Source organism: Nasonia vitripennis, chromosome 5, assembly GCF_009193385.2.
Source record: "Nasonia vitripennis strain AsymCx chromosome 5, Nvit_psr_1.1, whole genome shotgun sequence".
Taxonomy (NCBI): Eukaryota; Metazoa; Arthropoda; class Insecta; order Hymenoptera; family Pteromalidae; genus Nasonia; species Nasonia vitripennis.
In genome coordinates, this window is record NC_045761.1 from 26,505,460 (window position 1) to 26,521,137 (window position 15,678).

A 15,678-nucleotide genomic window follows, 5' to 3' on the forward strand; every position below is an offset into this window, starting at 1 on the left:
ACCATATTAAAGCCGTCTTTATAAATTTATTTGGAATATTTTGCGAGTGATAAGCTATAATTAAGTTCTTTTCTACTCTTCCACCCCATCCTAGATACACTGCACTTATAAACTTACGTTGCAAAGCATTTGAATTGTAGTTCTCTTTAATTTCTACAATGGAAATATGTATATAAGAGTATTCTAAAAGCGTTACATATCGGTCGCCATCAACTACATCTGGGTCTAAAAGTATCGCTGGGATATGTTTTTGTAAATCTGAGAAAAATTGAAAAACTTCATTAGGTTGTCGTTTAGTGTCGTTAGTCCATTTTACACTTATCATATTTATCGTTTGATCGCGTAGTATACATGTTGTTAAATGATTCATCCAATTTGACTGACACTGTACAGAAAATATTAACACCGTAGAAAAGAAAATTTGTAGGATAACGTTTTGGACATTCATATTTTATGCATCGTAACAACGCTTCTTTAGTGTCACTCTGATGTCGAACGGCGTACTTCGGTTCTTCTGAAACACTAGGAATAAAAAAAAGATAGCAATGCAACAAATGTTTTTTTCCTAATATGATATAATTACATTACGTATTTTATCTAAAGCGCAATCTAGCACTAATGATGATTACAAAGACGCATATATTATAAGCAATCATTGTAGCAATGTTATAAACTTTCATTTATTTTTCTTTTATCAGCAAAAACTTTAATCTCTCTTCGAGCTTGAAATATTAAAGCGATAAGTAAAGCTCATATAGTATTGCCTTAATTATTTGGATAATAACTTCTTTTTTTCAAAATTGGAAGATATCTTTGCAATCAGGACTAGTACCTTACTTATATCAATTTGTTCAAAGGAAAAATATTGAATGCTGAAATATCGGCAGTATTTATTACTTTATATTTATTGAATGATAATGTCATTACAATTGCAAATTGCTATACATAGTAGAGGATTAATGATTTTGAAAGCCTTGTAGTTAATATTACCATTACATCGAACGTCTAATATTTCGCATGACGTACAAAAGATAAATTCATTAGATAAAACGTCTAACACACTGCTGATACTGCACACATTCAAACTTATCGTCTATCAAAAATCATTAACTTATATAATTTTATAGTTAAACAGATTTATCACTCCAATCAAAATCAGCTATTCGATTCTCCGTAATTTCACTTAATAGAGTCCTCCCGGCATCGGCGAAGCGAATGTTTGTTTAATAAACGCGAAATTTTCATAACTTCATCACTCCAAGACTCTTCTTTCTCTCGAGCGTCCGCAGTAGCCGAGCTCCTCTAGAAACTTTTGTACATTAAAAAATGTAATTTTTCATTTTCATTAAAAGTTTCCTGCTACGCGCGCAAAATTCGCCTCGACGGTGGATCTGTGGCCCTTTGCATACCACTGAGCGCGCGAAAAAGTTGTTGATTTTTTTTGTGGATTCGCGGAGAAATACTTTAATGGGGACCGGGGGTTTCACTAATGAATCGGACGTTTCAATAATAATGGTGATTAAGCTGAATTTGAACATTTTTTAAATATAGATATCGTCCTTCATTTTATTTGATTTAGTAGTAATTAGCTCACGAATGAGTTGCCGTGTTAAAATAATAACAATACTTACAGCTGCTGAGGAATCACATGTTGAAGTGTACATCAAAAAAGTCTTTGAGGAATTTTTTATTTTTAGTATTTACCTACGTGTGCGCTTGAAATAAATGTTTATTTTACTGCACACGTGGCGAAAAAATGTAGAATTAATTTTTTTCAACAAATTAACAATGCTGTTTTTCATGTGTAAATTCTTTAGGGCTTTGCTATTACAATTAAAAATATTTATTTTCCTGTAAATATTAAAATTGATTTTTTTTCTAAATCGTGATGTTTTTATTTCTCCTATCAAAATGAGGAATGATAAACCATCGCCAACGATAACTACTGTCAATAGCTGATGGATTCCTTGACTCCTGCTTAGTTTATTAATATAATCAGTTTTTGTCTGTGAAATACTTGTTTTTTCCTCTTTGCTCTGTACCATCTCATATTTGTACCACATGTCTATCAAACCAGCTTCGGTTAGGTACTGTACTGTTCGTTCGAATTTTTTTCCATGTATAAACGATGGCCTTGTGAATATTGCTAACCACTGCACAAGCAAATATTCGTCTAAAATTTCTATCTTCGCATTCCCTGTATTCATCACTATGTTTTCTCGAACTATGCTCTCAGCCATCGGTTTGTAGTGAACACACGTCAAGTTCTTGTAAGCTTTAAATACAATATTGTCGATGCAATCCATATTAATCTTATAGAGGGGTGAAGTGATCGCATTTCCAGCAAGTGAATTTACAGTAGGGTTCTGAGAATCTAATAATAATTCCTTATTGTAATCGCTAGTCATGATGGAGAAGCCCAATTTTTCGAGATCCATTAAGGTTATCTTCAATGGTTTATTCAGTTCCAATTGAACGTCTAACAATTGATCCATGATTTCGATCGAATATATCACTGATAATATTAACATGCAACCCAATATTATTTTTTCAGCTTTTTTGACCTTAGCAATCGCTACGTTCATTCCAAAAACAGCATAGAGAATGTTTCTCACTTTCCAGAACTTGATATTAAATTTCATTAATTTAGCTGTGATTTTTAAGACGGCTACAAGTACCAGTGTGGTTAACAAATATAACAAAACGTTTTCGGACAATTTTATTCTGTTTTCATAAAGTATTGGTACTATAGCAACAATTGGTTCAGAACGACGAATATAATTTTTACCGATAATGCTGAAATGTATAGCAAATTTTGAAGATCTAGTTAATTTTGCAACATAGGGCATATAATTAAAGTTGCCCATCACATCAACGTCGTCGATATACACAGATTTTAATGAATTTTCGACATAACAGCTATTATTTAATTTTTTTTTGGCTTTTTTAACAAATCCATCAGAAAACGAGAGTATTTTCCATTTAAAATTATTGGTCTTGGCTATTTCCTTGAGTATAAGCCCTTGTGGACCAACTAGGGTTTGTGAATCGTAGCAGCCGTCTGCAGTCAATTGGGCATCCAAGTTAGGAGGATTTGGTTTCAGCACCATTCTCAGCACTTTATTCTGTAAATTCTCCTGAGTTCTATTGAATAGGGAATTGATTTCAGAAAGCTCTGTTGTGATGTGTGATTTTGTATGGCGATCATAGTCATGCATCAAAGCAGTCGGTGTAGATTTGTTATTAAGAAGCTTATTGATATTTCTAACGTGTTCGAAAATACCGAGAACTTTTATTGGTATATCCCTATGTAATTTCCGCCAAGATATTAAAGTTGATTTTATCAATTCATTTGAATCGGTTCGAGAATTATAAACAACGATCAAGTATCTCGTTATCTTTTGGGGAGCTACATATGAAGTTACATGACTAAATTCTCTAACTAAACTCTTTGTGTTATGATCCTTTCTCATCTGTAATGCAGATATAACTAACATGCTCGAATGTTGTTGATATCCATCTAATATATCCACGCCTATATCCACGTCAATCAGAATCATTGAAAAGTTTTTTTGCAAGTCTAAGAAAATTTGAGAAACATCGTTAGCTTGTAGTTTATTCCTTCGGCTCCAAGTAAAAGCAATTAAAGTCCACATTCGATCACGAAGTATACACTTTTTTAAATGATCCAACCAATTAAACTGACACTGTGCAAATTTTGTCAACACTGCACAAAAGAGGCCAACCAAGAAAAGAATTTTAACATTCATATTTTAAATGAAATAATGTAATAGTATAAGTATTTTGTCGATTCTCGACGACTGATCAGCTGGTTAATACTGGTAACAGACGGATACAAAGGACCTATTTAAATTGTGAGCAATCGGAGAAAATTGAGTTACCATTAGCAATCACTTGTACCTTTATATCATTGTACTGAATATTACAACACTTGAAAACATAACCGCTACTTGCACTTTCTAAGCTCACCTCACAATGTATGGGAGCAATTATCTCGAGTATGCTACTTTTTTATCATTGCCGGTGAGAAGGTCACAGAAGATGACAGTAATTACAATATATTACTGTGTCTTTAAATCAATTGATTTACGTGACGTTGAATAACTTTATCTACAGCTGTCTTAATTATTTGGATAAATTAAAGAAAGACAAAATTTGAGTAAATAAATTTTTTAAAGCACGTTTCACCAATATGATAATGCATTTGCTTTTGAAAACCATAAACTTGATTTTTAATTTTACTCGTGAAAAAATCATTTCTCCCAGCAAAATGAGGAATGCTAGAATGTAACCGAAAAAAGCTACGACCAGGACCTGCTTGAATCCTTGTCTAGCATGCAGTTCATTAGTCGTATTAACTGTTGACTCAACGGCAAAACGTTTTTCGTCTTTCGTACGTATAATTTCCGTGCTGTACCATCTCTCTATCAGACCAGCTTCGGTCAAACGCTGTACGACATTGTAGAATCTTTTTGTGTGCACAAATCCTGGTCTCGTAAACATTGTCAGCCATTCCATGACAAAGTATTCTTTTAAGATTTGTACCTTGGCCTCTCCGGTCTTAGAAATGGACGCTCTAACCGTATCCTCAGCGGTCGACTGGTGCTGAGAACATGTTAAGTTCTTATAAGATTTGAAAATAAGATTCTCGATGCAATCCCGATCAGATTTCCCGTATGCCGAGGTAATGGCATTTTTAGCGAGTGACAATATGAAGGGATTTTCAGATCCCATCAAAAAATCCCTAGTGTAATTTTGCGTCATAAGAGTAAGTTTGTATTTCTCAAGCTCTTGTAAGGTATTTATATCCAATGGTTGATTAAGCTCTAACTGAATATCTAGCAGTTGATCGATGATACCAACAGAATATATCACCGATAAAAGCAATATACTCGCTAAAATCATTTTTTCGGCCCAGTTGATCGTTTTACGGGTATCTATAACCATTCCGAAAATAGCATACAATATTGTCTCTATATTCCAGAATTGAAAATCAAACTTCATCAATCTGACTGCAATCCTCAAGACAAAAGCGATTACTATTGTAGCAATTAATAATATACGGACATTTTCAGATAGATTTATCCCATTTCCATGAAATACTGGTATGATCGCCACTAGAGGCTCAGATCGACGTATATAAATTTTACCCAAATAATTGTATTGTTTCAGATTCGGATTCAATCTCATTGTTTTAATATTAACCATGTAAGGAATGTAATCAAAATTGCCCATAACATCTGCTTCGTATCTTGTCAAGGGTCTTAATAAATCGCTGATGGCACAACTCTTGTTGACTTTTTGTTTAATTTTTTGGATTTTTGTTAGTTTTGCTAGTATTCGCCATCTAAAATGGTTGGCCTTAGCTATATGCTTAAGTATGAGCCCTTCCGGGCCAGCGAGAGTTTCTGGATCGTAACAACTATCAGAATTTAATCGAGCATTTATATTGGCAGTTGGGGAAAACGTCATTGTCAGAGTTTGGCCTTGCAAATTTTTTCTGGCTTCAAACACGTTTTGAATTTTGAAAATATCAGTTAGAGTATAAGACTTTTCGAAGTGATCGTAGCTATGCATCAGAACAGCCAACGTGTTTTGAGACTTTTGCAATGTGGCGGGTTTTTTCGCGTTCTTAAATGTTTCTATAACTTTAATTGGCACATCCAAATATTTCGTGTGCAAGCGTATTATATTCGGTTTCATAAATTTATTTTGAACATTTGAAGCATGATAAACCATAACTAAGTTCTTTTGTACTATCAGATTACTATGGAAAAGTACACCTTCTGTCTCTAGCATCAATTTTCTTAAACTGTACTTCTCACTGATTTCTAGTATCGTGATATATAGAAAGGGCCAAGTAGTTAAGGGATCATATTCTCCATTATGTTCTAAATTTGCGTCCATGACGATCGTTAATAATTCCTTCTGTAAATCCAAGATGAATCGATCAATTTCATAAGGTCGGTGGTTAGTTTTCGGATTTTCGTTCCATTGTATGATTATTATTCTAATCGTTTGATCGCGAACCAAGCAATCCTTCAAATGATTCAACGAATCCAACTGACATTGAACAGAAATAACCAGCACTGTAGGGTAAAAAACTGATAAGAACAAATTTTTGAGATTCATCATTTTTTTATAACTAATGATGTAACGTATACTTTGATGCACTGACAACTAAAATTTTATGCGAGACATTGAAAGGTGCAGTTGGATTATCGGAAGCACTAGAAAATTAAAAAGAAAAACTTATATTCAACAACGAAAGCTTTTAGCATAATATGATGTGATTGCGCTTAATATTTCAGTGCTTTAAGTGAAACTATCTGATGCATTATACCTAAAAATTACGAACATTCGGATTTTGCAATGCGGAAGGATGTACTATAGTTTTGACCATCTTTTTTTATATTAAATACCGCAAATTGTCTTATCTACCAATAAGTATGCATACTATTATTTCCTCTCCGTACGTGTTATAACGAAGCCGTAAAACTAAAGCTCACCGCTTAAGACGCGCCGTTAATTTTTACCACAGGCAGCTTATGCACTCTTATAAGGAAATGAAAATCTCATCATTCCCGTTTGCGCTAATCGAGGACAGTCCGCGGGTACTTTAACCGGAAAAAATTCACGCGGCGGCCGTCGCGGCTTCTTAATTATTTGAAAGCTTCGAGAACAAGGTTTGAATTTTGATATGGCCGGAAGCTCGCTTATATACAAACTCGATAGCGACGTCTCTTCGGGCGTAATGCGATATTTACTAGAGCTCGCTCGCGGCGACTTTGCAAATTCAACATTATACAAATTTAGATAAGAAGAAGAATTTACACGTTCATATACGGCTTATCGCTTAAAAGCACACACGCGGCCTTCGGCCTACGAGTGTCGAGAGAACGAGCTCGAGCTAGTTGTCGCACTTTTTGCCCGCAGTGGCTCGCGCGCTCTCTCTCTCTCTCTCTCTCTCTCTCTCTCTCTCTCTCTCTCTCTCTCTCTCTCTCTCTCTCTCTCTCTCTCCCCGCGCAATTAGAAATCTAATCAAGGTATAACGAGAGCGATGCCGAGCTTTCGGGGATTATAGAACATCCCGTTCCGAGCTTTTCAAAAAAATATCTACTCGATTCGGGTTTGAAATAAAAATTCTTTTTTTTCCTCGTATTACTCCCTCTGTTTAATGAAATTTCAATCCACTCGAGCTTCAACTATATATACAATACGAAACAAAATTCGTTCATGTTCTCGCCCCCTTTCTTGCTATACACGCTCTATCGAATTTCAATCAACTCGATTCAAATTCGAAGCTACTCCTTCGTTCTCTTTTGTTTTAATAAATAACAAAACTCTCGCAGGCAAGCGTATCCAGCTCTAAATACCCTCATCAAAGCCCTCGCCCGGGATGTATATACACATCCAGCTTTTTCCTCTCCGACTGGCGTAATTACGAAATCTAATCAAGGAGACTCCCTCCCCCGCAGATATAACAACCCCGACGATGCGAGCATAAGGACACTATAAGAGAGAGAGAGAGAGAGAGAGCGTCGCCTCTATATACATGCTGCACATAGCATAGCGTGTCCCAAAAGCAGCAGCAGCAGCAGCAGCGCAGGTGCGGACGCAGTGGAAGCGCGCGAGACGCGGCAGTTTGCTCGGGACTTTCGTGAGAGCTACCTCGCGTGTGAGCCTGTACATACCGTCGCGCATCTCTCGGCTGACTGATAGTGTTTTTCTTTTCACGCGCCCTCTCTGAGAGCAGAGCTGCTTTTCCGAGGGTAAACTTTATTTTGTTCAAGGAGACTTTGGAGAGGCTTCAACGAGTTTTGTATACCTGTTGCTTTTGGATCGAGGTTTTTATGCGCTTGTTTTTTTATTTTCAATACTCACAAACTTGCGCGATATTATATCGCATCGTTTTTTTATGCCCCGAAGCGGAATAATAATTTTTATACATCGAGTTTCGGTAATCCTTCGATCGATCGGCGGCGCTTTAAAAGCGCGAATTTTCATCGCTTCGCCCGACGCGTACCTTAAAATTCCCGAACGCGATATCGCCCCGGTAAAAAACTCTCGTTTTAAAATCACTCGCCGAGCCGTATATACAGGCGCGAAACTCCCGCGGCAATTCGCGAGAACGACTCGTGAAAATATACACGCTCGGAAAACTTTGCAGCTCCTCCTCGCGTGGGCGAGAACACTTAGCCGCGGCGACCGCGGGACCGTTGGCTCATCGACTACATCGGAGTAGCGTAAAATACACAGACGCCCCGAGTACACACAGGTGTTATACACTTACACAGCAGACTCGAAGTTGGGAAGTTGCGGCTTGTAGTGTGCGGTACTTTCGCCGGACAGCAAATGAAAGCGGCGTGTGTCCCGAGTGTATATATAGTTGGAAAATTTCGAGAGGAGCTGCAGCTACTCGCTTGCGGGGGATCCGGTGTGAGATTTCGTCGGGGATTGAATTGGTTTATTTTCCCAGTCGCGAAAGTTCGGCTGTTCATAAAGGGATTACGTTCGAACGTTTCCGTTTCGGCTAATTAAATGCGAATCTAGCGATGCGGTGTCTATGTGATTTACGTTGAGCGCGAAATTTCGAATAAAGAAGGGTAAATTTTGAGATATAAAATAAAACGACGATTCTCGTGAAACTCCGTCCGCGAAACTCTAGCCGCGAAGAATCCGCACAGGTTCGAAAGCGGAGACAAAGTTCGTCGGCGAAGAATAAAGGCGCGCGATGTTTTGGGGAAAAAAGAGGCAGGAAGTACACGTGAGCGAGGACGTGTGTATAGGCTTTTATACGTGAGGGGGAGATAAAAGAATGCTGTGCGCGAACCCGGGAGAATATCAAAATGTCCGTGTTTCTTTTTTCACTCCAGCTATCGATTTTCAAACGTCGCGTTTCTCATTGTAGGGATTTTAATAACGAAAAGCTTTTCGCTGTGTATTTTCACGGGAAAATGAAATTATCGAGCGGTTTTCGATTGCTTTAACGAGTTATGAAATAGGTATACACGAAAACATAATAAAACGTCGCGTATTAATATTAACAATCGCGAAAGTGCCCGGCAGTTTATTTTTTATTTCCGATGCGATATTCCGCGGACGCCGTCGCGTTTGCGATTAAAATCGTATTATAACGAATAAAATCAACCGCACGACGACTGGCTCGCAATTAATGGAATCAAACGCGAGCGCTCGTTCGAAAATAAACCGTATATAATTCACTCGCGCGATCCCATCGCGTTGCAGTTTTTCAGGTTTAATCAAGACTACACTGTCGTATATTTTCCGTGAGGCAGCAATTTTTTAAGTATATTAGGGACGAATTGATTGATTGCAGCTGTGCCCGACACGCGGACTGCAGCGCAGGATTGAATTAAACCGAATGGACGAACTTTGACGAAGGCCACGCTTTGGAGCTGTGTGTGTGTGAGAGAGAGAGAGAGAGAGAGAGAGAGAGAGAGGGAGAGAAAGAGGAGAGCCGAGAGAATCGGAGGCTGACTCGACGAAGACAAAGGAGAGAGAAATTTTGATGCAAGTATGACTTCGGTGCTTCCGGAGGAGGAGAGCAACGTGACGCGACTGAAGCTCAAGTCATCGCACGCTGTGAGTTGTGGTTATATTCTCGTAGGCTCGCTTATTATGCTGTACTCTCTCACTCTTTGCTTGCGCGATTAATTTCTGCCTCCGTATATTCAGTGATTTAATATTATTCGTGAAATTAAATAAAGAGAGCTTTCGCCTGTCCGGGACATAATACTGTAAAAAAATGGCCTTTGAAATTGTACATTGAATATGTAAATTATTAAGCCGCTCGTTTATGGGAAATGACACTCGCATTATTTAGCCATGCATTATTAATACGCAATCACGTATTAAAGAGGAAATCTCCACAGGCGCACAGCAGTTCGAAGCAGCGCAACGCATCCCATCAGCAGGACGAGTCTCGCTCCTTCCTGACCTTCTCCCGCGAGAACCTGAGCATCTCGACGTCCGACCTGGAGCAGGGCTTCTCCAAACCGTCGCGTACTCGCTGCTGCAGCCGACAGACGTTGCTCAGCTGTGCCGCCCTGCTTCTGGCTTTGAGTTGCGCCGGCCTCGAGCTTTGGAAGCTCAGGCGCGTACTGGAGAACGCGAGCGACATCGAGACCCTCAAGAGGGACGTGGAGACGCTGAAGCACCGCTTTCTCGAGAAGGACCTGCTCGACGAACTGCGGGCTTTCGAGGAACAGGTGGGTCGTGTACGACTGATGTATGGCCGAAGCGAGAGAGAGAGAGAGAGAGAGAGAGAGAGACGGCGGATGGATGGTATACGCTACGAGTACAGGGATTGTTGTCGGGATGGTTTATATACGCTTTGAATTTCGAGCTTTTGTACAGTCGTGAAAATTTCGAACGCAGCGCAGCAGTTCGCGAGACTCGAGGATTTACGAGACGACGCAGCGCGTTTTAGCTTTTTATATGCATATACAAGCGCGCAGCAGATGGTCGTCTGTGTATAGGTATATGCTATAGACGCGAGATCGTAAAAGTAAGATCAAAATTCTAGATATAAATGCAGTTATATATGCTCTTTAGAATCGCCAGGTTTATTGGGTCGTCGGGAGGTGAGCTGCGCAGTGACGATTTGAAATTGTTGCGGCGTTCGACTACTCTGCATATTATACTCTGGAGAGAATTACTACGGATGTTATGAAAATATTCGACCGTTTTAATTAACGACAGCTTTCGAAATCTCTGCGTGCATTTGGAGCTTTTTTTCCCGTGAGAGCCAAATACATTTACTCCGTTTTCAATTATATAACGGAAAGAGCTTTTAATATTGCACATTGCGTTTTTTCCATGCATCAGGATTTCGGGGAAAAAACATTACACGATTTCAGCTTTGAAGTCATTGTTTATTCTGCGCTAGCTGGAACAGCATCGCGGAGAAAAATTTTAAAAGCATTGCACTTCGTTTTCAGCTCGAGTAAACAGTTGAAATGCGCGTTTAAAATTTGCGCCTGCAGCGGGGCACGTTTGAAAAAAATTTGCAATTCCAAGCTCACCCTCTCTCTCAAAAAGTCGCTCTTTCAAATTGATCCTGTATACACGCATTTAAAAATATGTATTACGATCTCCGCTGCAGTATCCCGAATTCGTATGTAAATCCAGCCGACCGCAAAATCTCAGCTCGCCGCGATCAAACGATTACAGCCTAGCCATGATCATCATCGGTAAACGCCTCTACTACCCACCCCTCCAACCATACACGCACAGGCCTTACGGCTCAAAAAACACGTAACCCGCGCGTCTCTACCATACGACCCGTCTCTTCCACTGGCCGCGTTTTGCCGACATTAATCACGTCGCCACGTAGCAAAATAAACACTGCAGCGAGCACACATGCACTGCACACACCCCCGCGAGCTAGTCTACTCCGCAAAAACCGTCCGGAGAAGAAGACACGCGGGGGTAAACAGCGACAGGGGCAAATAAATAAAAGATGCGCCTGCGGCTATGCAGCACGAAAGAAAGAAACGGAAGGATTGTTTGTACTCCATTATGCTGCGTTATGCAATTTAACTTGGCGTGTAGGATTCTTCTTCTAATTTTTTTCCTTTTTCTCTCTCTCTCTCTCTGTTTCGCGGAAGTCCGCGTATTTCATTTGCATTTAAAGGACTGAAGCTCGAGGATGGATGGAGTTTTAATGGTAATGAATGGATGGGGATTTCTCTCTTTTTTTTCTCTCTCTCTCTCCTCGCGATACCGCGTAATCTACCCTTTTTCCTCGGCGAGTCTGGATCGACCTTATCGAGAAACGTGTAATCGATGATTAAACGTTCGCCGCATACTCATCGTCGCTTTGACCTCTCGCGAGCCTTGTTATCGCGCGAGTCGAAGAAAGCTCTAATTCCGTCTCGCAAAGTGGATTCGGGGAATTCAAACGATGAGCGACGGAGTTTAACGTTCAGAGAATTAGTTTGAAAATTTTTTCCTTCAAAGACCGCACTCCAGCTGTAAAAAAACACTTCCTTGCGGCAAAGGAACGACATGAAGTGAACAAGCATAACTCTCTCGTAAACAAGCGCATTTCCCTCCCTCCTTACGGTCTTGCATTCATGCCTATGAGCTCCGAAACGGCAACTATAACAATAACTCCATCATCAAGCTCGCTAGCAGTCAAAGGTGCGTTTCCAGCTTCCTGGAAAGCCTCTGTATACGTACTGTACCGTAGAGCGTTTCCGACTGCACAATGCGACATCGGTATAACGGCGAGAGACAAAACGCTCCTCGGCAGCTGCAATTTCCAGGCGCAAGCGTCTTAATTCCACTGTTAATAACCATAATCGTTGTCTCCCTCTCTCTCTCTCTCTCTCTCTCTCTCTGGCTCCGATGCGAGGCTTCCTTATCGCGAGCGCATTGCTGGCATAATTCGAACGACCGAGTATGTACGTATAGGTATGGATAGCCGCTTGTACGGGTAATCGTCCGAGTAATTTCGTAATTGATATTGCGCGACGAGCACGAGTTTTGGCGGTGCACTGAGGAGGACGCTAATAGACTTGTTGATAGAAGCGAACGAGGTCTCGCGGGTGTTGTTGTGGGGACGATTTTTTTTTGTTTTTTTTTTTGTTTTTTTAATTGCATTCGGCGCAACCGAAGCTCGAAACGCTCGTTACAAACGACAGCTGCGCGACGCGTTTACTGATTTACGTTATTCGCTCGTGTATGTACATACATACACAGCAACTGGAAAATCGAATAAGAGCTATACTGCGAGGGGAAGTGCGCTCGTCAGTTATTGAATTGAAATTTTTTAATAACACTCGAAGGATTGATTGCGAAATTTTTAAATGATGAATTCCGCCGATATTTAACGCGCGCAAACAAACGCGCGGGGGAAAGCTTGAAACGTGTATAAACAACGACGGGCGACTCGACGCGTTGCGCGGCAAGCTCTTTTCACGATGACACAAAAAATACGCGTGTTCGAATAACCGTGCGCCAATATTTTCGAGTTTTTTTTTTTCAAACGTGCCGCGGAATTGAATAGATCAAATGTAGACCAGTGGGAAATTCAAGATTTTTTAGCATCGCGTTAATCCTTGCAATTCAGCCTCTGCGCACTAATCTCCGCGTAACTCGTCCGGCAAATTACCCCCCATTGTCCCTCGTGAACTTGGACGCGAAGTTGACGAGCAATTTCTACGTAGATTTGCCAAGTTATAATTTATGAATTAAGTTTATGGGCTGCAGCTGCGTTTGGTCAAACGGAAAAGTATATACCGTCGCAGCTAAATAAAAACAAATATAGACAGCCCGAGTAGGAAGAGGGAGTTGGCGGACTGGTATTATTAAAATTTATGAAAATTAATAACTTTTCACTTGGCCCGCGCCCATCAGGGAAGATTGAAGTCGCGGAAGTTTCGAGCTTTTGGAAAACTTCGAAATGCGAGATGCTGCCTGCGTTAAGGAGCTCTTGTAAACGTAGACGTCTCTTGGCTGCAGAGATGCAAGTAGGTCTTTGATGGACTTGCAACTTGGTAGCTCGTTGGAAACGTTTACCTGCTATATCGTATTATCCGACGAGGCTTATCTATGTATAGATTTTGACAACTGACTTTATACGAGCTTGGAATCGCTATCTGGATGTGCCAATTCATTAGCTATTTTATACAAAATACTTCTAAAACGCACAGGATGACGGCGAAACCGCAGCTAAAATTGTAAGCTCCGGGACCGCAAAACAGCGAGCAAAACTTGCCCCGCGAGCACCCGAGAGGCGTAATCTCAACTGGTTTCAAACTTACCCATACCTGTGCGTGCATCAGGTTATACCTAAGTGTATACGCACGCACAAGCGCTCGAGGAGTAAAAACACACGGTTCCCGAGAGAAGCAGAGACAGAGACAGTATGGAGCATCTCTCACTATCTCTCTCTCTCTCTCTCGCGACAATCGCTTTTGCGCATACTTTATGTAATTGAATTTCACCGGGGAAATGCTAGTCTGCCGCGTAGGGAGACACCGAGGGCCAAAGAAACTTTAATCCGATGCTTGTATATGTTGCCAGTCTAATGGCAAGCGATGCTTCTCGTTGCTTTAATAATTTCGCGAGATTCGAACAGCGCAGCGATATGAATTGTTTTATACACCTTTTTTATCGCGCTCGTTTTTATTGCATTCAATCAGCCGTTCGGCAAATTTATGACACGGAATTTTCGCGGAATTTGTACGCAGCTCAAACAAGCAATTCGCTGCACAGCGAGATATCAATGAAAAAAAAAAAATATAGATATTGAACGCTTTTAGAATTTTGCAAAATACCCAACAGCAATATCCAGAGCTCTGATGCGTCTATATATTGTGAAAAGCTCGAAAGGACGTGATTATACCAGCTGGCTGTGCAGTGTGCACACGAGCAATTTAATAACCTGCCTGCACGCTGCGATTTTCATATATAATTCTGCATAAAAGCGTCGAAGCGCATGAAAGGTTTGCGATATATAGGCCAAAAAAAGAGAGAGAGAGAGAGAGAGAGCGCTGGACACTTCCGGGTATAACGAAATATACTCGCGCGCGCGCTATGAACCGATATACCCTTTGCCGTCTGGTATTATTTTCTTGTTTTCTCTTGCGCGCTAAAGCTCTCGCTGCGAGCGTTTATTTCGTTTTCACGATTATATAATTTTGAATATATCGCGCGCGCGCGCGGAAGTTAATCAACAAGTGAAAATCCACTCGCAGCGCAATGATCCCGGCGAGCGAAACTTTTCAGCCGTGTATATCGCATTGCGTCGATCAAAACGAGCGTCCAGGCAATTTTCGCGCGCGAAAGCTCCGCTAACTTCGTTCCTGGCTATATGTGCGTATGGCGAGTGAGAGCTGTATATAAAAGTTCAATCTTTGTCGACTTTTGTCTTGAAGCAGCTTCGATATATGTGTCGTCGATTTGCATAGACACGCGCGCGAAATTCAAGCTTCGTATGCGCGTGTGTATAGGCTCGAGGAATGGAAGAATGAAAACGGCAGCTCATTGTTACTCTCTTATACACGGAGCTCGTGTAAATGCTTAATGTTCGCGCGATGGAAGAAAGTCATTTTTTGCGCGACGTCCGTGTCGGATATAGCAAGCCCTGTTATGTATGCGACTCGCTTTTGGTATTCCATCGAGCGAGGAGGCAGTTTATTGCTTTTTGTGAATATGCGATGCAATACTTGTCAGCAGAAGGCTTCACATCTGTGCAGCATGAATCTTTAATTCGCTGTACTTCTTCGAGATTTTAACTCGTAGTATACTTTTCAAGGAATATTGGAATATTTTTATACACGCTTGATCTCGTTTTGAAGTAGCGAAGAGTCAGCTCTTTTCGATTACGTCTCATCGAGTATAATAATAGACGCAAATTCAGTCCGTAAGTTAAAGCGGAGTGGGAAAACTATACGCATTTCATTTGCAATTCAATTTCTATAGTATAACACAGGCGCACAGTATTATAATGTACTCCAATTAGTAGTTTACGCCAAGTAAGGCCGCTTGTGCAATTCAAATAACCGACAAAGGTATAAAACGGCGTTGAAAATTCATTCGAAGCTGAAATCGAGGTCGTGCAAAGTTCATCAAAAACTAATCCAGCGAAAGCCAAGCAATTCGAAACTCAAAAGCTCTATCCAT

General features: G+C 40.4%; 1 protein-coding gene across 9 annotated transcripts in view; it reads left to right on the top strand.

Moving 5' to 3' along the window:
- Window positions 1-15,678, top strand: part of LOC100680446 — a 28,183-nt gene that overhangs the window by 10,282 nt on the left and 2,223 nt on the right. For 2 of the 9 annotated variants that reach the window (XR_004227854.2, XM_031931499.2), the window contains exons 1-3: window positions 7,636-7,868; window positions 9,362-9,627; window positions 9,918-10,253. Coding sequence is in view for 8 of the 9 variants with exons in the window: in XM_031931499.2 (XP_031787359.1) it covers window positions 9,562-9,627; window positions 9,918-10,253 (402 nt within the window). In the remaining variant the exon portion in view is untranslated. Of the gene's footprint in view, window positions 1-7,602; window positions 7,869-9,340; window positions 9,628-9,917; window positions 10,254-15,678 lie in introns of those variants that run through there. The other 7 variants (XM_031931503.2, XM_032600821.1, XM_031931502.2 and 4 more) reach the window with 7 other exon arrangements.